This window comes from Zalophus californianus, chromosome 17 (assembly GCF_009762305.2).
Source record: "Zalophus californianus isolate mZalCal1 chromosome 17, mZalCal1.pri.v2, whole genome shotgun sequence".
NCBI classification, from domain to species: Eukaryota; Metazoa; Chordata; class Mammalia; order Carnivora; family Otariidae; genus Zalophus; species Zalophus californianus.
The window spans coordinates 26,838,913-26,860,660 of record NC_045611.1 but is presented as its reverse complement, the minus strand read 5'-3'; the positions used below and the strand labels follow the sequence as shown (position 1 = coordinate 26,860,660).

The following is a 21,748-nucleotide window of genomic DNA, read 5'->3' as shown; positions in this document are numbered from 1 at the left end:
GGAATTGGTTTTCCAATAAGGCGAGCGCTTATTGGTTAAATAGGGATGGTTACAAAGCGATTGGCGCAGACGGCATCGGAGGGTCGTCTGGCGAGGGAGAGGCAAGAAAGGGGAGGAAAAGGAAAGCTTGAGACGGAGGCGGGACCAAAGAAATGGCAGCCCTCATTGGTTCATTAGAAGCCGAGGGGCGGCTCTTGAAGTCTCCTTCCTCATGATTAGTCCAATTCAGGAAAAGGGGGCGAGTACCTAGGAAGAGCGGCAGAAGCGCCTGCTTCGATTGGTCAAACCTGGCTGGAGGTGGAGCGCTCGCGGCGGCTGATTGGTGCGGGAGGTGAGGGGGCGGGGCTCTGAGCCGGAGGTTTTGTTGTGAGGGTCGGTTGTCAAGCAGCGGCCAATCAGGGCAGGGGATGGAGGCAAGTGGGGGTCGCGCCAGGAGGAGAGCCTCGGCCTCCGGAGCCTCAGCTGCAGGTGGAGTGGGCGAGGGGGCGAGGAGGCGAGGGGGACTATGGGCCTAATACTGGGCCGAGCCAGGCGGGGCCGAGCCGGGCTGTGGCGGAGAGGGCTCCGGGGGAGTGGGGGGGGAGTTGGATCCCGTGCCCCGCGAGCTGAGAGGAGTGGGAGGATCAGGCGAGGCCGAGGGACCAGCCCCAGCCTCGGGACGGGCGAGACGGGCGGCACGGGCGTGGGGGCCGGAGGGGAAAACCAGGGAAGCCGGAAGAGGAGCCGGGGGTCAGGCTGAGTGATGAATGCGGATACTGGAAGCAGGAGAGTGAATGAATGGGGGGTACTGATAGCAGAAGAGGAAAGGGAATAAAGCGGGCCTGGCGAGGCAGGAGTCAAGTTAAGGAGCCCAGGAGACAGGATGTGCACGAATGGGGGACACAGGCGGCAAGGAGAAGGGGAATGAACAGAGGACTAGAGAGGCAGAACTGGGGACCCCAGGAGAGAAGGGGCGAAGAGAGCGTTCATGGGAAAGAGGCTTGGAAGAAGGGGGTAGAGGCTTCATGAGGTGACCTTTTAGAGTTGGGGACGCATACTGACTCAGGGTTCCCAGGACTGTCTTTGGGAATTGCGGGGACCACGAGTAGTTCCCTTGCCGCCAACGGAGGGATTGGACCCTCAGGGCCCTCTTTGACATTCTTCCCAGAGAAGACTTAAATGCCTGCCTCTGGAGTGCCTCTCCTGGGCCCCAAAGCTTTGCTTCTGACTCCACCCCCTTCCCGCAGTGTCAGACGAAACAGTGACTCCCAGAAATCTCTGAACGGCAGACATGTGGTCTTCCCCGCCCCACTGCGGCGGCTGCTGCACTTCGGGCAGCCAGCCTCCCGAAACAGCCTCCTCCCATCCCATCATCCTGGCCTCTGGGAGGACCTTCCTTCCCCTGTGGTCCAAACCACCCTGCCTGAGGTGCCCCCCTCCAGATTCTCAAACACGACTTGCAGTGCAGCTCCTGGCTCTGATGGGTGGCTCTCCTCTCTCCAGTAGCTTTGGTGATCCGGGGAGCTGCGCTCTAGTTCTGCAAGCCCAGAGTTCCCCGAACTCTCACCAAGTGTTTTCTGACAAGCCATCGCCTCTGTTTGTGTTCCAGCCCAGTGCTGAACTGACATGGCTGGAGCCTGACCTTCCAGAATTCGGAATCCACACGGGCGCACACAGGCCATTGCTGTGGCTGCTGTGAATGATCTAAAACCACGAGGCGGTCCGGGGCTGAGACAGGAGGCATTCCCTCTGCCTGGATGTGTGGGAACTCCCTGCCAACTTGATTGGCGGGTCTGGGGGGGGATCCACCCCCACCCCACAAGCGAAGCACCGTCTAATTAGTGGGTGGAGCTTCAGGTGCCAGCCAACTGAAGGATGGCAACCCCTGTGGTCACCAAGACGGCCTGGAAGTTACGTGAGTGATTTTTTTTTTTTCCCTTTCTCACTCGATTTATCCTATTAGCTGCTTGTTGCTGGCTGGCCTGAACCCCCGGCTTTATCTCCTATTCTTGGCACAGAGGGAGACTCCCAGCCTTGGAGTGAGATAGACCAGGATGCAAATCATGACTTTGGCACTTCTTAGAGGGGTGACACTGGGCAGGTGACTTAACCTCTCTGAGGCTCAATTTCCTATCTGTACAATGAGCTAATCACACCTGCATTGTGGAGCTGCTGGGAGACCCACGCGGGGTGGTGAACGTAGAGAAGCACTTAGTGCAATTAGGCTGATGGGCAGGACTGGGGGAGAGATGCTGAGAGGTGTCCTGGCATTTGCAGACCTCTCACAAGTCAGCTTCCCCCCGTGAGATGGGGGAATCTTGGGCTGGGGGTGGGGGTGGTGAGAGGGTAGGCTGAGAGATGTTGGCAGTGCTCTGGAATGTCACTGAGCACCAGCACCACCCACCCTCACATTATTCTCCACTAGCAGCTCTAAACTTTCTGATCTTAGGACCTCTTTATACTTTGAAAAATTATTAAGGACCCCAACGAGTTTTTGTTCATGGGAGTTGTCAGTATTTCCATGTTAGAAGTCAATACGCAGGCATTTTAAGACACAAGAGTGTACAGTCAAACATATCATTAGAGATGGTGTCATCACATGCCTTGTATCTTCCCGAAAACCCCCCTGTATGCTTGTGAGCAAACCAGAGTGTAAAAGTCAAATACCACCTTGGTATTTTATTATGAAAGTAGTTTAGTTTTCTTGGACCCCCAGAAAGGATCTTCAGGATTCCAAGGTCCCCCGGATCATATTTTGGGAAGTGCCTTACCCCACCTATAATAACTGCTTGGCGTAAATTCGGTGTGCCCAAACTGGTCACCTTCTGCTATGAGCTGTCCCTGAGTGGTTTTCAGAAGCTGGGCAAGGCTCCTCCACTCTTTAACTGTGAGAACCTGGACAAAGCCCTTTGCTGGACGTCAGTGTGCTCACAGGTAAAATGAGAGGTTTGGGTAGTTTCAAATTGTTTCTTAGCCCTAGGGTTCTGAGAGAACCCTGTTATGGGCTCCCAAGGAGAACAGGGTGGCTTTGTATTGATTGGTGTTATGTAGTCCCTCAATAGCTGGTCTTTCCTGAGCATAGAACCAAGCACTGGGGAGATAGTTTGGGGGTGGGGAGGAGCAGGTTGCAAAATAGATGAGGTCCCTGTGCAATGGGGCGCAGAGCCTGGGAGAGCAAGAGGCAGAAATCAGGTAGCCACACCCCTCCAATTCTCCTTGTCTGATTCCAAGCTGGGACATGTGCTTTGAATCAATTAACTAGCTGCTGGCCGGTGGGGTAGGGGAGTGCTGTAGGCTGCCTAAACAGCATATACAAAGGCCCTGGGGCAGGAAGCTCAGCATGTTGGAAGGGCTTAAAGGGTCTATAGGCTGCCACACATCAGTGGAAAGAATGTGCCACATGAGGCTGTTGGGGTCTTCAGGGGCATATGTCCACAGGACCCCAGCCTTTCTGAGGCCTTGGCTCTATCTTCAAGGCAAAGGCAAGCCATCAGGGTGTTCAAACAAGAGGTAATATGATCAGGCATGTTGGACCCTGCTGACAAGTTCATGTGCATAGCAGTCTCCATGAGTATAAGCTATCTGAAGAGCCCAAAGCCAAATGACCCCTGGCTCCTTGTGCCTATAGAGTCCAGCAAGGATCAGAAGGTGCTAGGCCAACTTGAGTCATTGAAGCCTGGTTCTCTGCACCTTCCATTAAGGATGCAAATCCTCAGCACCCCTGACCGAATGCAGTGTCCCCAGCTCTGGCTGGGATGTGGGGCCCAGGTTGTACCAGGTGAGCTTGGGAAGCTGGTACAGGCCTGCAGCCATCAGCCTGGCCTGGCCAAGAGATGCTGTGAGGAATTGTGTTTGTTTGCACTCGAATTCAGTACCCAGGCCTGGGCCACTGGTGGATGCTGTCATTCAGGCTAGAGGGGGGGACTGGGGCTGGGGCCCCTGCCGAGGCCTCCTCTGCCTGGTGCCCATGGCCTACCTCCCTCTTCCCGCGGTCCCTGGCCCCTCTAGGGGCTTCAGGCAGGCTGGAGACCCTAGGCAGGCTACTTAGAGGGGAGTGATCTGAGCCCCTCTAGAAGGGCCTAGCCTACAGATCCTTCTCACCCCAATGTCTGTGGGTCCTCAGCTGGATGACCTGTCCCAGGACCCATCTGATCAGGCTGTAGCATGAACACAGGAACCTTCTCGCTGTCTTTCCCCACTGGCTCCCCAGTGCTGGGCCTAGAGCAGACACCCAGAAAACAACGTATATTATGAATTAAGGGCTGTCTCCAGGGGCAGTAGTCCTGAGGCCCAGAGAGGAGTAGCAGTGTGCCCAAGGAGGCCTGGTGAGGTGGGGCCCAGCCGGCACTTTCCCTGGGAAGGGTGAGAGCCAGGGTAGACACCCAGACCTTATAGGTAGGTCACAACTGGGGGGCAGTGCATGCAGGAAGTGTTTTCAGAGAAGGAGAGAGGGCCCAAGGCTTGGGAACAGAGTGCTCAGAGAGAAGGTGGTTTGCCCTCTGATTTGGCCAGCCAAATCTGGGGCCCAACAGAAGCTCTTGAACTGATGAGAGTCTATGGCCAAAGCCCCAGAGCACCCCAGGCATCTGTCCCTACAGTGTCCAGAGGACAGAAGGCTCCATAGTTGGGATGAGGACTAGGGAGGGGCTCAGCGCCCTTGGGTCCAGTGATGGGGTCCCCGAGGCCCCCACTGACGTTTGGGCCTGCAGGAGACTCTCACCTCTGCTGGGGCTGGGCGCTGCCCATCCCTGGCTTTGGCCAGGCCGGGCCCTGAGGTGGGGTGTCATCTGTGAGGTCAAGCCTGGGGTCTGGCCCCCTGGGCAGTTTTGACAACCCCTCTGAGCCACGCTGCCTGACAGACAGCCTTTCTGGGCCCTGTTTCCCAGTCTGAAGCCCGTGCCACAGAGACCCCCACGCAGGGTGGAAGCCAGAGCTGGAGCGCAGGAGAGGCCTTCTGTGGAACAACAGCAAGCCCTTTCCCTCCGAGTCAAGCCAGGCTCCCAGTTGCCTCAGGGTGTCGGCATGTTGGGAGTTTCCCTTTGCTGGGACGGGGAGACCTTTTTGTCCTCCCTGTTCCCAGGAGGAACTCACTTAGGGCCTGGCCTGGAGGCCTGGGCTGCCTCTTGGTTCCTTGCTCATGTCTTCTCTTTGGAGCCCTGACGAGACCCTCCGTGGTCCATGTTGGCTGCTCCCCGCTGCTTCCCCAGCAGCCCGGGTCAGGGGCCCTCACGGCTGCCCACCGTGGCCATACCACCCACTCTGTCTGGTCAGCCCTCACTCCCGCCCCTCCTCTCCAGGCCTCTCAGTCGGCCGCCTCCTGCCTCCCACCCTCATGCAGTCCACCCTCCTAGGCCTGCCGGGGTCCCCATCACCCACCGTCTGTGCCTTAGCCTTACTAACAACACCGAGCACAGCCTACAGCATGTTCTCGGTGGGTCCGCAGCAACTCAGTGAGGCAGGCACTGTTATTATCCCCGTTTACCAGATGAGGGGGAGTGACCACAGAGAGGGTGAGTGACTGGTCCAAGGCCACACAGCCTGCAGTAGCAGAGCTCAGACCAGCTCCAGCAGAGCTCAGAACCTCGTCCATGATTCTGAAGCTGTGGGCTGAAGCCCTGGGTGAGCTCACTTGGAGACAGCGTGTCGAGAGTGGACCCGAATGGTTCTCAAAGTGTGTTCCCCAAAGTGGGTTTACGTGGATAGCAAGCAGCAGCAGAGAGATGCTTAGGTGGTTACATGAGTCAATATTTTTCATTATAATAATTGTTTTTCGTTTTGTATTCTAGAAAAAGCATAATGAACGTATCAGTCTTGTAATTTATGGATTTTATTGCTTGTCTATGTAGACAGAGCTAAATACAGAAGGCAAGTCAGTGTTTTAAATTGAGCAGAGTAAGCATAATAATATTGCCGTTGACGTGCAGAGAAAAGAGCAAACCTTGTGGCCTGAGGGTAGGACAGGAATACCCGAAGTTGGGAAGTAGTCGTTCCTGCCTCGGGTGCAAGGCCTGCCCTCACAGCCGGGCTTCTGGGTCGTGCCAGCGTGTCTGGCACCAAAGGGGAGCTGAAGCGGGCAGAGCCTTCCACCTGGGCTTCGGGTGCCAGGACCAGGGGCCACGCTGGGCAGCGCCCAGCCTTCCTCCCCAAGGCTGCGACTAGCCCTCTGACTGCCTTCTCCTCCTGTCCTTCCTTGTGTAGAGGAGATTGTCGCCCATGCCAGCAATGTGTCCTCGCTGGTCCTGGGCAAGGCCTCCGGGCGGCTGCTGGCTACCGGTGGGGACGACTGCCGTGTCAACCTGTGGTCCATCAACAAACCCAACTGCATCATGGTGAGCCTCGCCGGCCCGTGGGGAACAGGGCAGAGGTCCAGGGAGGGGGCTGCAGGCGGGGTTGGGGTGAGGCGCACATGGCTCTGCAGGCTCTGTCGGGCCCAGGGCACCGAGCAGGAGGCTAGGGGGACACAACACAGCATCAGTGCCCGCAGGATGGCTGGGACCGTGGCCAGCCCTCATATATTTGGAAGTCCCCTGGTGGTGGACAGAGTTCCAGGGAGCCTGTGTGAGAAAGCTAAAATAAGCCCATGGGCCCGAGATGGAGGCTCACCCACTGGCCCATCCGCCCACCTATCAGCAGCACTTGGAGGTTACTTTGAACCATCTCCTCTCTGGTTCCACAAAAAAAGGATTTGAGGGCGCCTGGCTGAAGCTGGTTAGAGAGCTGGTTCTTTAATAGCACTTTCCCCTGGTCACACAACGAATTCCTTGTCAAAAAACTGTCTTCCAAAACAGGAAAATATAAAGGAGGAAAAAATGCAAAAATGAATTCTATCTATTTCCATCATCCAAAGACCACTACAGTTGGTATTTTGGTCTGTGTCCGTCCAGGTGCTGGTATAGATCCATGTGCGTGCACACGCGTGTACACAGACACGTGCAAACACCTACCCACGTGCACCACGTGGATGTAGAACAATATATTTTTGGAACACTGTCTTAACTCTCCTGTAGTCTGGGTTTTGAAGAGAACAATCTCTATTGTTTGCGAGCATTTTCCAGTGTCAACAAATACCCTTCTACAACATGGTTTTTAATGGCTTCGTGGTCCATTGTAGGGATGAGCCGGAATTAGCTTTGCCACGCCCTGTTCCCAGCATAAAAGTGGTTTCCAGCGTTTTGGCTCTACTCAGCCAGAGGTGAACGTCCTCATCTCCCTCAATCTTTGAGCAGATTTGTGATGGTTGCATTATCTGAGGGTGTGCACTTCTTTTTTAAAAAGCTTTCAAAACATATTGCCAAATTGCCCTCCAGAAATCAATTTTCATTCTCTCCAGCAGCATAGGCACCTGCCCTCTCCCCCTTCGTGACCTTGCCAGCACAGGGTATTAACATTCTTTTGATTCTTGGCCACGAAAGATAAAGATAAAAAAGGGATGGGAAGTGATTTTTTTTTTTAGTAGCAACTTAATCACCTCAGTAATTCTGTGAGATGCAGCCAAGGACTGAGATCCCAGCTGAACTGGGGCCCAGGTGAAGAACAGAATTGAAATTGCTTTGTTTTGTTTCGCTGCTTTGTTTTCAGGCTTCCAATGTGTCCCACCCCGGCAAAATGCCAAAGTAACATACAGATGGAAAACGAGCCAACAAACACTGGCCAAAACGGGCCCGAAGTGTCCCCATGCTCTCGTCCCACTTCTTACTCGGGGGTCAGCCTGCAGGCCTCTGAGTGCCGCAGACCCAGCGACTTCCTGCTCACCCCCAGATTTAGACATCTACTAGTCCCCTCTATGTGGTCCACGTCTAATGGTCTCTGTGTGTTCTGAGCACACGTGAGCTCATATAGCTCAGTGTCCAAGGGACACGGGGTAAGAAGTGAGAGGTCTTCTTTCCTCCACTGACCCCCACATCCCTCTCTGGGGACAGCCACGCCCCTGATTACCCTGTGTCCTTCCAGAACTATTTTCTACATCTGTGAGCAAATACGTAGATCTGTTTCCTTCCCCGTCCCCCTACCTTTTTTCTTGTTTATACAAACAGTATCCTATATACACCGTTCTCCACCTTTTTTCACCTAAAAGTGTCATGGAGATCAGTATTTATCATCTTCAGACGGTCGCCTCGTTCATTTTTATAGCCAAATAGTATTCTGTTGTGAGGGTGACTGCAGCTTAGCAGACCAGTTTCCTCTGGTGGGCATTTATATAGCCTCTGGTCTTTTGTGAGAAAGATTCCCTGTGGTGAATGACCTTGGGTCTGTTTGGCTTGCCTTGTGCTTGAGCGTGTGCGGGGTAGGCTCCCTGGGGTGGAGTTGCTGGCGTGCGGTGGATGTGGATTTCTAAATGTGGACCGATTTTGCCCAGTTGCCCCCCATGGAGTTTATACCCATTTATACTCCCGCCGGTGATGGCCGGGAGTCACGCCGCTGCTTGTGACTGGCCTTTGGGCAGTTCTGCTGGGGAGCGGTTTCCCCTACCGCCGCCCCCCCCAGAACGTTGTCTTGGCAAACGATGATGGCGTCTCTGCTGTGCTTTGGGGTGACCAGTGCTGGGCGGGGAGTGACAGATGCCATGGACTTCAGATCCCGGCCTTTTCTCCCACCCCTCTCAGGGGCTGGGCCAGGAGCTGGCTCAGCCCTGCTCCGGCTCTGGCCTGCCCTGAGTTGGGTGACAGTTACTTTTTTCCAGTAAAGTCACTATAGGATCTCTCCGGGTTCCACAATTCCCTGCCTGGGAACATGCCAGGGACCTCTACCAGGGACAGCCCCCGGGGACCCAGGCACTCCAGAGGGGTGAGATGTGTGCCATTGTGAGCCAGGCCTCGGTTCTGTCAGGGGTTCTCCCACCGAGGGGCTTGGCCAGGCAGAGTGGAGACGGAAGCAGAGCCTAGGTGAGCAGTGCTTTGGACTCAGGGCTGGAGGGTCAGCTGCTACCCCCCTCCAAGGGGCCCAGGGCCACTTTGGCAAATGATGCCCACATCAGGGGCACAGTAGGCCGTGGGAAGGGGTTGGGGCAGGACAGGGGTCTGGCCCACTTTTAACCCTGGAGGCTGAGACCAAGAGAAGCAGCTGCCCAGCCTGTCCGCAGAAAAGCCTAGATGTGGCTCCATGGAGCACAGCCTCCCTGCTTGAGCCACTTCTTGCTGATGCCCTTCCCAGGGAGCCAGAATATGGGGCAGCAGCTGGGGGTTTTTCCACGCAAGGCACTGAAACTGCTACCCTCTCTCCACAGAGCCTGACGGGTCACACGTCCCCAGTGGAGAGTGTCCGCCTCAATACCCCAGAGGAGCTCATCGTGGCCGGCTCCCAGTCAGGCTCCATCCGCGTCTGGGACCTAGAAGCTGCCAAAAGTAGGCATCTGCACTTGCCTTCCCCACATGCACGCCTGTGGCCGTGTTGTCTCAGGCTCTGCTATTGAGATGCTTCCTCTGGGAAGCCTGTCCTGACTACATGGGGTGCTTCCCTCCTGGAGACTCTGACCAGACAGTGTGGTGACTGCCCACCCCCTTGAGCCTAGCAGCAGCAACATACTCTTGCTGTCTCTGAGTGCTGATAACCCAGGAGGCACCAGGAAAGGTCCAGATGAACTACTATGGATGGATGGGTGGGTGTTTGTGTAGATTCAGAACCTGGAAGAATAACACGTGCCACCAGGGGCCATGCAGGACACGTAAACAAGTGAGGGAGCCTTTGGGGAGAACTGGGGGGGTTATGCCCTGACTTGGGGCAGCCACCTCTTAGCCTCGGCTAACTATTGCCTGCACGAACGGGGCCTCGGGTGGCCAGATCCTCTGTCTCCTTGAGCTTTGTTTGTTTTCATTTTTATAGAAGTTGTACATAGTTTAAAAAAAGTCAAATGCCAGCCATTCTACAAATAATCACGATGGAAATGAGAAGCCTTCACCCCATTCCTTCCCATTCTCCAGGCACCTCAGCCTTCTGTCTTGCTACCTCCCTTTCCTAAGCAACATGGTATTATGGCAATTCCTATCTCTTGCTGCCTTCCCCCCATGTGAGACAAGAAATTAGTTCTCCTGGGGGCGCCTGGCTGGCTCAGTCGGTGGAGCATATGACTCCTGGTCTTGGTGTTGTGAGTTTGAGCCCCACACCGGGTGTAGAGATTACTTAAAAAAAATAAAATTTTAAACAAAAAAGAAGTTAGCTTTCTTAGAGCTGCTGGCCCACCCTTGTCACCCCCAGCGTTGCCCCCTCCGTTCTCCCAATTGCACCGTGTAAACCGTCAGTATTTATAGGACCAGGCCCATAGAGCTGTTCCTCACAGCTGATTGTGTTTCTTCTAGAGTTAATAGCTGTTCTTTTTCCATCTGTCTGTGTTTTACATCTGTTACTAATTCGTCCCCAGATTCTCTGCCAGAATAGTAAGGCTCCTCCTTGAGCTACCCTCAAAGCCATCCCATAATTGAGGCGGCTCTTCTAGAGCCTCTGTCCCCTGGGTCCCAGTGGCGGGGGGAGCACCCAGGCCTGCAGCCCAGCCACCATCTTGGGGCCGTCTTGTCTTCGGGGAACTCTCTCGTCTCTCTGCTGGGCCAGAGTCCGCGTTATCATCTTTCTCGGTTTTCTGCCTCTTTTTTTGCTGGAGCACATTCTTTCATAGCTTGCTGAGAAAGGGTGTGTGCCCGGCACAGTTTTAGAGACCATTGGTGGCTGAAAATGACTTTATTCTACCCTCATCCTTTTTTATTTACTTTTTCTTAGAGTCTGTAGCGGTCTAGATTGGCAATTGTTTTCCCTCAGAATGAGAAGGTGCAGCTGCGTTGCATGTGAGGCTCCTGTTTGGTGGCCGTTGGGAGGTCCGTGCTGTCTCCTCCTCCCTCGCGTGGGACTTGCTGCTTCCATCTGTCTGCAAGCTCGTAGGCTGTTTGTCCCAGCATTCTGGGGTTTTGCAGTGATGACCCTTGGTCCTATGCTAGATCCTGACCAGGTTCTTTCTGTGTGTCAACTCGTGCCTTTGGTTCTGGGCCATGTGGGGAGTCTCGCCTTCCCCAAAACGGGGGGCTCTCAGCCTCCACGGGTGCGGCCACATGGCAGGGTGGGCCCAGTGTGGACAGGCGTATGGATTTTTCAAGAGAAGCTGGGAATCTGGACATTTAAATGGAAATCCGCCCGCCTCCCCCCCATTTCTAAATGTTGACAGCTAATTCAACATTTTTTTCAGAACACTATGCAGAGCAGCCCGTAAAACCAGTTTGCTGGCTGCTTCGTGCCGGCGTCTAGCCTGGACCTTCCAGCGCACCAGGCGGGAGGCCCTCCGCTGCCCGCAGGACGGGAGGGGAAGCAGTGGTGGGGGTTTTGCGGAGGCTGCTTTGTCCAAACGGGAGCCCCCTTGCCAGGCTGAGACTCCGAGTCTCCTCAGGCCTCTCCTGGGGTATGTGCTCTACTGCTGTTGCAGGACGGCAGGCGTCAGCCACACATGGCTAGTGGCCGGATTCTCTCTGCTCAGGGACAGCGCTCTTGCTGCACAGATGGTCCTCAAGAGAGATATCGCCCCTGAGCCTCTCGGGTGAGGCTTGCCCGCCCCCTCCCCCCGGTGACGGGTGCACATGTGAGATAGGCGGTGAGGTGACAAACCGGGGCCACGTGCTTAGCGTCTCAGCACGCCCTCCCGCTCCCTGGGCACACGTGAGGGAGCAGAAAGGCCCCGCCAGAAGGCAGTGTGCTTCCTGGGATGCCTCTGCTTGGATCTGAGTCCCCGTGGATGGCACCAGCCATTCACCACTCCCTGAGGAGCAAGGGACAAAAGAGAGAAGCCGAGGGCGCCACGCTTTCTCAGCCATGACTACTTCACACATAAGGGAAACGTGAGGAGTTCCTTGAGGCGGGCAGAGAATGAAAACCAGACACCTGTGGGATTCCTGGGCCCTGGGGTCTCAGGGTTGGCCACTCTACAAGGAGTTCGTTTCAAACACTTGGGACACACCCCACGCCCAGGGAACCTGATTCAGTAATGGCGGAGGCCCCAAATCTGGCTTTTAGTAAGCTTCCAGATGATTCTGATGCAGAGCCGGGTTGGCAGGGCCCCCTTATTTGACACATGGGCAAACTGGGGCCCAAGAAGGGCCCCCGACCTTGATAAGGATCCCGTGGCTGGGATGGTGGAAGCTGGGACGCAAATCCTGGCGTCAGGATTCCCACCCCAGTGCCGTTCGCTCTGCCACTCGAGGGGTTCGGTGACGGAACGGAGACTTGCCCTCAGCAGCCTTGGCGGGAAGAGCTAAGACCACAGGCCGACCTCCACTCCCACCCACCACAGCTTGAGTGAAAATGAGGGGCAGCTGGGCACCCAGGTGCTTAGGGGCTTCTAAAAGGGCTGGCTGAGCATCACGTGGGTTGTATTGACGGCAGCCCGTTGCTGGAGGGTTTGGGCGGAGGTCGTGACCCACTGTGAGCTATCAACTGGGAGGGTTTGGAAGTTCCCACGCGGGGTGGACAGCTCCAGGATGCCCCTCCAGCCTGCAACTCCTGGATCCTGCGACTGAGCTTCCAAGGGCCCTCCCAGGACAGAAGAGCAAGGGCAGAAGTCACACTGGAAGAATGTGGTCCTGCCTGCTTTCCACGGTGCAGCCAGAGGGCAGGGGTGGGTCAGCCCAGCCATCCCACAGGAAGGTAGCCTGCGTTTCATGGATCTGGCCCACACAGGGGTGGAACCTGCCGCATCCTCTCGGGGCAGGGCAGGATTTTGGAAGCCTTCCTGTGGGATGCAAGGCAGTGGCCTGGGAGGTGGGCACGGACTGGAGCAGGGACCAGCATGTGTGTGCCCCCTCTGGGCCCCGGACTTGGCCAGCAAAGCTGTGTGTGAGCCCCTGGTGGCGTATGACTGCTCCAGAATGTCGGGCGGAGCAGCTGAGGTTTTGGTGTGGTTGAATTAGCTACTGGACAGACGTGGCAGGCACCTCGTCACACTCTGGGAAGAATGTAAAGGCGGCTCAGTCCCAGCTCGGCAGAGGACGGGTGCCTGCTGTGGAGTGGCCCCAAGTAGGATGGGTGGATGTGGTGAGCTGTGGGCAGAGGGGTGCACTTTGTCCTGGAGGCAGAGAACCACCAGAGAAGCTCACTTTTTCCTGCCTTTAGGTGTGCCTGGCTCTGTCTTAGGAGCCCGAGACGGATGAGCTCCCTTGACTTCAGTAAAGGGTCACATGGTAAAGCCTGCTTGTCAGGACTCCGATGCCTGCTTTAAATTCCGGCTCTGGGCCCTGCTGACCGGCCTGAGGCAGGCTGCTTCACCCTCTGAGCCTTAGGCCCTTGCCCGCTTCCTGGTGCTGTTTGGGGGGGTGGGGAGCTAATGTGCTGACGTCATTCAGGCTGGCCTCCGCACCTCAGACGTGCTCAGCAGCCGTCCTGGGGACGAGGGAGGCGCCCAAATGGCCGTGGCACTGAGTAGTGGTCATCACTGGTGCCAGAAGACCGAGAACCAGGACAGGTGCTCTGAGGCCGGAGGAGAGGAGAAGGTTCGCTTTGGGAGACAGAGGAAGCAGCTCTCATGCAGAAAGGAATGACAGCAAGAATAACTAACTGGTATTCATTGAGCACTTAACTGTGTGCACGCCCATGCTAATCACCTTATGTCCCACTTTCTTGCTTAACTCTGGTCGTGACCCACTGTGAGGCTCAGAGAGGGTCAGGGACTGCCCGGGGTCACATAACAAGCGAGGAGCAGAGCAGAACTGCTACCATTTCTGTCTGGCTCCAGAGCCCTGGACCTGCGTGAGGGATGGAGACATTCGTACAGTAGAGTTTGTTTAAATCACTCAATGGTTGGAGCTCAACTCTCTTGTCCCTAAAGCATTACATTTGGAGTTCGCTTGAACACCTCCTCCAGTGGACAGCTCATCGCCTCACAAGGCAACTGTTTCACCTTGGCTCAAACCTAAGGACGGCTGGATTCCCACACCCTTGGTCCCTATACTTATGGGATGATCAGTTTCAGACAGCAGAATTATAATTCTTCTAAAAAGCGAGACACTTGAGGCCAGAGAGAAGAGGCGAACTTCAGTGTTACCAGGGAACACTCTGAGATGGAAACACAAGGTTTGCTTGTGGGCCGGGCTGGGCTTGGCCACGGAGCTGCAAGCAAAACCTGGAGGGATGGGAGCTGAGGTTTCCCAGGGCAGCAGGAGCTGACTTGCCCTAGTCACGTCCTCTGTGTGTTCTCTCGGTTCTCACAGCACCTCATCTCGTCCTCACAGCTATCCTCAAGATCCCTTGGACAGGGGGCGGGTGTGCGCACCACAGCCACTCCAGGCATGCCCTCCACGCTGCCCTCCTTGGGGCCTTTGCCCACCATTTTACTCTGCCTGGTATCCTCCCTCACCCTCCACTGACTGACATCCTGTTCGAATACAGCCTCCTCCAAAAAGCCTTCCTGGATTTCTCTTTTCAACCAAGCAGGTTCTCTCCCAGCATGGACCTCTCCTGCCTCCCTCTTCTGTCTCAGCTGCGGCGGGATGGCCAGCAGAACATAAGCTGTCTGTCTGGCCATGAACTGAGTGCAGTAGTTTTCCAGCTCTGCTGTCCAGGGCAGCACCCTTGTGAGAGCCCACTGGGACGAGCCCGGGGGCACAAGCTACAGGGGGCTCGGGTCATGACAGAAATGGCTGTCATCTCTCGGGACAAAAATAGGAAGGCCAGGTGTTGGGGTGGCAGGACTCCGGTTGAGTTGTTTCCGTGTTTCTAAAATCGCTGCTGTTTTGGTTCTCTGCTCAGTTACCATGGAAGCACACCCCCGGGGACCACCACAGCCCCCGCTCTGCCAGGTGCCTGGCTTGCCCCTCACGCCCCTGTCTCTGCTCTCTTCCTCGGCAGTTCTTCGCACGCTTATGGGCCACAAAGCCAACATCTGCAGCCTGGACTTCCACCCATACGGCGAGTTCGTAGCCTCGGGCTCCCAGGACACGAACATCAAGGTGAGACCCTGTCTGTGCCCCGTGTCCCCCACTGGGCCGGCCGTGAGCCCTAGGCTGTGCGTCCAACCTGAGGAGCGGGCCTTTTGGCGCCGTGGGAGGGCCTCTTCCCTCTGTGGAAAAGTTCGCCAGACGTTTCTGCTCAGAATGCCCAGCTTTCACGAGCAGTTTCCAGATTCCTGTCATTTTGGGGTGTAATGACCTGGGGTGCCTGGAACCCCTCTCTGCTCGTGGCCGCATACCACCCTCTGACCCAGGCTCCCAGACGGGGCTTGGCGAGGCCTCTGCAGCCCAAGCCCACCTTGGTCGTGACCTGTCCTGACTCTGCCCCCCTGCTCTTCTCCCCGCAGCTATGGGACATCAGGAGGAAAGGCTGCGTCTTCCGATACAAGGTAAGGAAGGAGGCCTTTGGCGATCATTCCGTGAGCAGCATGCAGGCGTGGACGCTGGGGTAGTGCCCAGACCCTGGCCGGGGCTGGCAGGGATCACCGTCCAACATGGGGGAGAATGTGAGAAACGAGAGTCCAAGTGAGAAGCGGGAATCTCGAGCAGAGCATGAGTGCTGTGGGTCCCCCGCTTTCCATGAATCCTCCCAGCACCGTGTTTACCAAACTGTGCTCCACGCTCTGGTTCCATAGGCAGATAACTGGTGTCGTTAGGTGAAGAGGGTTCCTGTTCCTGTGTCTTTGGAAGCGCTGAGTTGAATATGTAATTCTGGTGGTTTTTAGATCCTTGACATTAGGGAAGACCCCTAACTCTCCAAAAAGAGGCATAAGATACGTCGTTTCCCAGACTATCTGAGCAGGAAATCGGGATTTCCTGGAGCATCCTGCAGCACTGGGACTGGTGACTGCATGGGGTGGTGTCCGTCTATGACCTCTCCAGCACACAGCCGTCTGGTTCTGCCTCACCTGCTGGTCAAGGGCAGGGCGGAGCAGGGTGGGGAGGAGGGCAGCCCATCGGGCCAAGGCCCCTCGGGTGAGCTCAGTGCTCTGTCCTCTGCCCAGGGACACAGCCAGGCTGTGCGGTGCCTCCGTTTCAGCCCTGATGGGAAGTGGCTGGCATCGGCTGCGGATGACCACACAGTGAAGGTAGCTCCTGGCCTGACCTGGGCCCGGGAACTGGGGACTGGGGTCTGCTGAGCACACTCAGGCCAGGTCCTCACCTCCCTCCTGATCAGGTTCATGTATCCCAGGCCTGTCCACAGTGGAAGGCGGCTTGTAGATCAAGGGCAGGCCGGGGGCAGTGGTGGGGGGCAGGGGGAGCGGCAGGAGTTGAGGGAGGAGTGGGCAGCTGAGATCCCGAGCCTGGTCCTGACCTTCCGCCCGCCCTGCCCCAGCTCTGGGATCTGACTGCTGGCAAGATGATGTCCGAGTTCCCTGGCCACACGGGGCCTGTCAACGTGGTGGAGTTTCACCCCAATGAGTACCTCCTGGCTTCTGGCAGCTCGGACAGGTGAGGAGGAGGAGCAAGGCCTGTCACCCGTGACTGCCATCTCTCGCATCTCTGTCCCGAGGTGTTCTCTGCCCCACGATGCTATGTAGACTGACCTGATATCCAGCCAAGCCAGGATGGGGCCATGGTCCCATCTCTGCCTGAACCGGGGTTTCCCCAGCCCCAGTGTTTTGGCCTGTCATGGCGTGTCCAGATCCAAAGCCCATGTTCACCTCCCACCGGCCAAGTCCCTCCGCCTGCCGCGCAGGGTCAGCCCCTGGCCCTAAGCATTGCTCTTAGTTGTCCCAAGCCTGGGGGAGAGGCGTTTGCAGAGAAGTGGGCTTCCCGGGCCACGGGCCGGCATGGAGGCTACCACAGGGACCCTGGCTTCCCAGCACAGCCTGACTGCCTTTGCAGGACCATCCGGTTCTGGGATCTGGAGAAGTTCCAGGTGGTGAGCTGCATCGAAGGAGAGCCAGGGCCTGTCAGGTACGCAGGCAGCTGGGTGGTGGGTCTGGGTCCTCCCCCCCCGCCCCCCAGGCAGTTGGATGTGGGTATGGGCTGTGTGGGTGGGCCTTCCCCATCCCGGCCCCTGCTCCCTCTGTCCGGGGCTCCCCACAGCTTCCCTGGATTTCTCGGGACCCACGGCCCGCTCTTGCCTGGCCCAGGAGCGTCCTCTTCAACCCCGACGGTTGCTGCCTATTCAGCGGCTGCCAGGACTCGCTGCGCGTCTACGGCTGGGAGCCTGAGCGCTGCTTTGACGTGGTCCTAGTCAGCTGGGGCAAGGTGGCCGACCTGGCTGTCTGCAACGACCAGCTGGTGAGAGAGCCGCCGCCTGCCCTTCCCCTGGCCGCCCGCCACCTCCCCCTCAGGCCCCCACGCCGCCGCCCCCCCCCCAGGCCTGCTGGGGTCCTGCCCGCCCATACCCCAGCTCTGCTGCTTCCTGCAGATAGGTGTGGCCTTCTCACAGAGCAACGTCTCCTCTTACGTGGTGGACCTGACGCGGGTCACCAGGACAGGCACGGTGGCCCAGGACCCCGTGCGGGACAGCCGGCCCCCGGCCCAGCAGCCGGCCCACCCCAGTGCCCCTCTTCGGCGCATCTATGAGCGTCCCAGCACAGCCTGCAGCAAGCCTCAGAGGTGGGGTGCTAGGAGGCGGGCCGGCACCGGGAAGGCTTTGGGGGGCCCGGCCCCGGCTCACCGGGCCGGCCTCCCGTCGGCTTGGCGCCGCCCCACAGGGTGAAGCAGAACTCGGAGAGCGAGCGCCGCAGCCCCAGCAGCGAGGATGACCGGGACGAGCGGGAGTCCCGGGCCGAGATCCAGAACGCCGAAGAGTACAACGAGATCTTCCAGCCCAAGAACAGCATCAGTGAGGCCTGCCCCCTGCCCCCGACCCCGACCCTGACCCAGCCCGGCATAGCCCCATCTGGGCGTGGAGGCAGATGATGCTTTGTGGGCACAGCGGCTAGTCGCTCTGCTTCCGGGTCTGGATTCCCAGCTCACACCTTGGGCCCCAGGCTCTGCTCCCAGGTCCTCAGCAGAAGCCCAGGAGCCACTCAGTGCCCCAGCCCAGCGAGCAAAGGAAGGCCCCACGAGGGCAAGTAGATGGGCGGGGCAGGCCTAAGGGTTCTGGGACTGGGAACAGGGTCATGGGCCTGCAGCTGTGTGTGTACCTGGGAACCACCTTCCACCTCCCCACCCATGTCCCAGGCCAGCCCGGGCCAATGTGAGTCCCCAGCCCCCTTTGCCTCTGCAGGTCGGACACCACCCCGAAAAAGTGAGCCCTTCCCGGCACCCCCCGAGGATGGTGAGTCGGGGAGCAAGAGCCTGGCCTCCCAAGGTCACCAGCTCCCCAGGCCTCCCCTGCCCTGGCATCATCTCCAGCCTCTCTCCCACTAGATCTTTTCCCTCTGCTCACCCAGAAGCACCTCACTGTGCGCCGGGCCCCACACTAGGCCCTAGCGCTGGAGCCTGAGCAAGGCAGTAGGTGCTCCCCTCAGGAGCCCGCACCCTAGTGAGCAGAGAGATGGCAGACAGCCACCCAGCTGCATCTGCAGAGGGGACAGTGCTGCAGAGGCAAGGGCCGGGCAGGGTGAGTGAGGGCCGTGGAGGGCCCGCAGTAGACGCAGGAGCTGGGGAGAGCTGCAGGTGGGAAGGGGGCGGGAGGAGGGCAGGGCCTGGGGCCCAGGAGCAGGAGGCCAGGGCCTGGCTGGGGGCTTGGGTTTTGCTACCTTACGATTGGAGAAGCCAGGGTGGGGCACCCTTGTCCTGTAGATTGGCTCTCCTTTCCCCCTGGCTTTCTCTTCAAGGAGCCATCTTATTCTCCCTCCAGGTGGGGTTTCCTGTGCTTCCTACTCACCATCCACTCCCTGCCACCCCTCCCATCCCCCCACCCCCCCCCACCCCCCCGCCACACACACTCCATTCCCAGGGAGGTGATGGGATGGCCACTCCTGGGAGCTCCCTGGGTCCCATCCACATGCGGTGCTGGACATCTTTCTGCCAGGTGGTTGAGTGGGTAGAAAGGGAGGGGACAGGTCCAGCTTCCAGGAGGCCTCCCCAGGAGTCCCCGACCCCCTCACCCCCCACATACACACTGCTGATGTCTCCTTCCTCAGTTGCCCCACTGGCTCCTGCTCCATTCCCCCTCCCCCCCCCCAGTTACAGGTGCCCCCCAGAGGCCCACCACAAGCCCTGCCTTCTTCCTGCCATTCCCTTCTGGCCTGACCTGACCCAGAGATCTTTCCCTTTTGCCTCCAGACATGGTCTCAGCCAAGGAGGCGGCCAAGACCAACCCCGCCATGGACCCGCAGTTCCCGGTGCCAAATGTAGGTCTAGGTGGAGAGGTGCGGCACAGTGTGGGGCTGGGAGAGGGGCTGCAGTCCTGAACCCAGGTTGGGGCCCTCCATGCCAGGGTGGGCAGAGAGGGTGGCCTCGGGCTGGCTCCCCACTGAGCTCCGGACCCCACCAGCTCGAGGTCCCGCCCCAGCCCCTGGCTGTCACTTCCACTCCTGCGCCCAAGGCCGAGCCCACCATCATCCCTGCCACCCGGAACGAGCCCATCGGGCTGAAGGCCTCTGACTTCCTGCCCGTGAGTGGGGGTCCAGCCTGAGGGCAGGGTGGGGGCCCAGGGGGCAAAGGCGGAACTTTACCGGCAGCACCTGGGCCCTCATCACGCACAGGCCGTGAAGCTCCCCCAGCAGGCGGAGCTGGTCGACGAGGACGCCATGTCACAGATCCGCAAAGGCCATGACACCATGTGCGTGGTACTCACCAGCCGCCACAAGAACCTGGACACTGTGCGGGCCGTGTGGACCACAGGCGACATCAAGGCAAGCGCTTCCCCCCCAGGCTCTGGGCTGTCCCCAGAAGAAAGCTGCGCCAGGGCGGGCCGTGGGGCTGGGTGGCCCCTGCCACCACGCAGTGGCTGACTTCGCGTCCGTTTCTGCCATTGTCATCATCTCAAGCTGCCATTTACTGAGCGCCTCTTTATGGGCCTGGCCTCACACTCGTCCTTGTGGCTGCGGTCTTGTTAACACCCCACAACAAAGCCCGTCATCATGCCGCGCGGGCAGGGGCCGGGCCGTCCCCTCTGACAGGCGCTCTGTTTGCACAGACGTCGGTGGACTCGGCTGTGGCCATCAATGACCTGTCGGTGGTAGTGGACCTCCTGAACATTGTCAACCAGAAAGCGTGAGTAGTCGCGGTGGGCGGCGCCGGCCCGGTGGGCGGAGCCGGCTGCTAAAGGCCCCTGGCCCTGGCCCTCTCCCCAGCTCCCTGTGGAAGCTGGACCTGTGCACCACCGTCTTGCCACAGATCGAGAAGCTTCTGCAGAGCAAGTATGAGAGGTATGTGTGGGGAAGCCATACTGGCCTCACGGCAGGGACGGAAAGGGGCAGGACGCTCCTCAGGGACAATGGGAAGGACCCCCAGGGCTGGCGCCCACGTGAATGTGCGGCACCGCGGCCACCGCCAAGTCGGAGAGGCCACAGTGGAAACGAGCCTGTGCTGGTCCCGGCCCTCTGCCTACCACCTCTGTCTTTGTGTACCTTGCTCTCTATCCTTCTATCTGTGGCTCCATCTGTCTGCCCCTGAAGCTATGTGCAGACCGGCTGCACCTCCCTGAAACTGATCCTGCAGCGGTTTCTGCCCCTGATCACTGACATCCTGGCAGCCCCCCCCTCTGTGGGTGTGGACATCAGCCGGGAGGAGAGGTGAGGGTCCAAGCAGTGTGCCAGTGTTGGGGTGTGGGGGTACACAGGTGTGGGGGCCCAGCCTGCTTGCTGATGAGGAAGTTGTGCCTCGGACAGTAGCTTGGGACATAGGCTGGGGGTGGCTGAAGCCGGGGCTCTTCCGTGGCCTGGCTCTGCCCTGCGCCTTGGCGTGTGGCCTGGGTGGGTCCTGCATCCGGGGCCTCGGCCTGGGGGAGGTGTGGCGGGGAAGGCCCTAGCACCTGTGCCAGACCTCTGTGCCCACAGGCTCCACAAGTGCCGGTTCTGCTACAAGCAGCTTAAGAGCATCAGTGGCCTCGTGAAGAGCAAGTCGGGTTTGAGCGGCCGCCACGGCAGTGCCTTTCGAGAGCTGCACCTGCTCATGGCCAGTTTGGACTGAGGAGCGCTCGGGTCTGGCCTCAGCCCCCGTTCCTGTTCCCTGTGCTCTCCTGGGCCCGTGAGCCTCTGCCCGGCCCCCTCTGCAGCCCGGTGGCCATCCTGGAGGCGGCGGCTCTGGCCCACTGGCCACCTGCACAGCCCTGAGCTCTCAAACAACTTCTCCCTGGCAGCGGCTGCCCAGCTTGGCCAACTCCCGCTTCTTGGGGCAGCAAAGAGCACCCTAGGGCTGCTGCTATAATTTATAAGGCGAATTTTATTAAATTTGTAACTATTCCCTGGTTTCTTTGCCTGGAGGGGCATTCTGTGGCCGCGCGCCTCTCTATGGCCCAGGCCAGCCTGCCTGGGGCCCCTCAGAGACCAACGGCTACCCCTCCAGGCCTGAGGCAGTGTGGCCAGCAGGGGGCAGCGGAGTGCCAAGCCTGCAGGAAGAGGCAAGCTCAGGGCACTGCTGGGGGAGGCGGTGGCGGCAACCCCCCCTTTCACGGCTAAGGGAGACAGGTGAGGGGCGGGCCCCACCAGCCCATCCCCTCTGTCTCAGCCACACTCCCAGCTGTCCGGTGGACGCCTCCAGGGCCAGCCGACAGCTGTATACTTCGTGGTGCCAGGACCCCAGCCTCGCAGGCTTGGCCGCCAGAGCCCACCACCCTCCCTGCTGCCCTCCTGGAGGCCTCCAGGGACAGGGGCAGCGGCCCTCTCTTCCAGTGAGGGCTCTGACCAGCTTTCCCTCCCTGCAGGATCGCCCAGTGCGGATCCCTTCTGTTCCTGTGGCAGCAGCTGGTAGATTTGCCACAGTTGGAGGGCCCCACTGAGCCCCTG

The 21,748-nt window shown here is 58.6% G+C and overlaps 1 protein-coding gene across 3 annotated transcripts; it reads left to right on the top strand.

The window, feature by feature from the left end:
* Positions 1-356: 356 nt before the first annotated feature.
* KATNB1 (katanin regulatory subunit B1) lies at positions 357-21,703 on the top strand. 3 transcript variants are annotated; one of them, XM_027620273.2, is made up of 20 exons: positions 357-468; positions 1,589-1,894; positions 6,178-6,308; positions 9,203-9,320; positions 14,791-14,891; positions 15,239-15,280; positions 15,896-15,979; positions 16,228-16,343; positions 16,740-16,811; positions 16,991-17,141; positions 17,293-17,462; positions 17,561-17,691; positions 18,079-18,129; positions 19,083-19,150; positions 19,294-19,413; positions 19,505-19,654; positions 19,939-20,015; positions 20,096-20,170; positions 20,420-20,536; positions 20,801-21,703. In XM_027620273.2, the coding sequence occupies exons 2-20, from the start codon at positions 1,855-1,857 to the stop codon at positions 20,931-20,933; spliced, it is 1,947 nt and encodes a 648-aa protein (XP_027476074.1). In that variant the 5' UTR covers positions 357-468; positions 1,589-1,854; the 3' UTR covers positions 20,934-21,703. The 3 variants fall into 3 exon arrangements, with proteins under 3 accessions (XP_027476074.1, XP_027476075.1, XP_027476073.1); XM_027620274.2 differs by having other exon boundaries at positions 17,272-17,462; positions 19,345-19,413; XM_027620272.2 differs by having other exon boundaries at positions 17,272-17,462; positions 20,801-21,700.
* Positions 21,704-21,748: the final 45 nt, after the last annotated feature.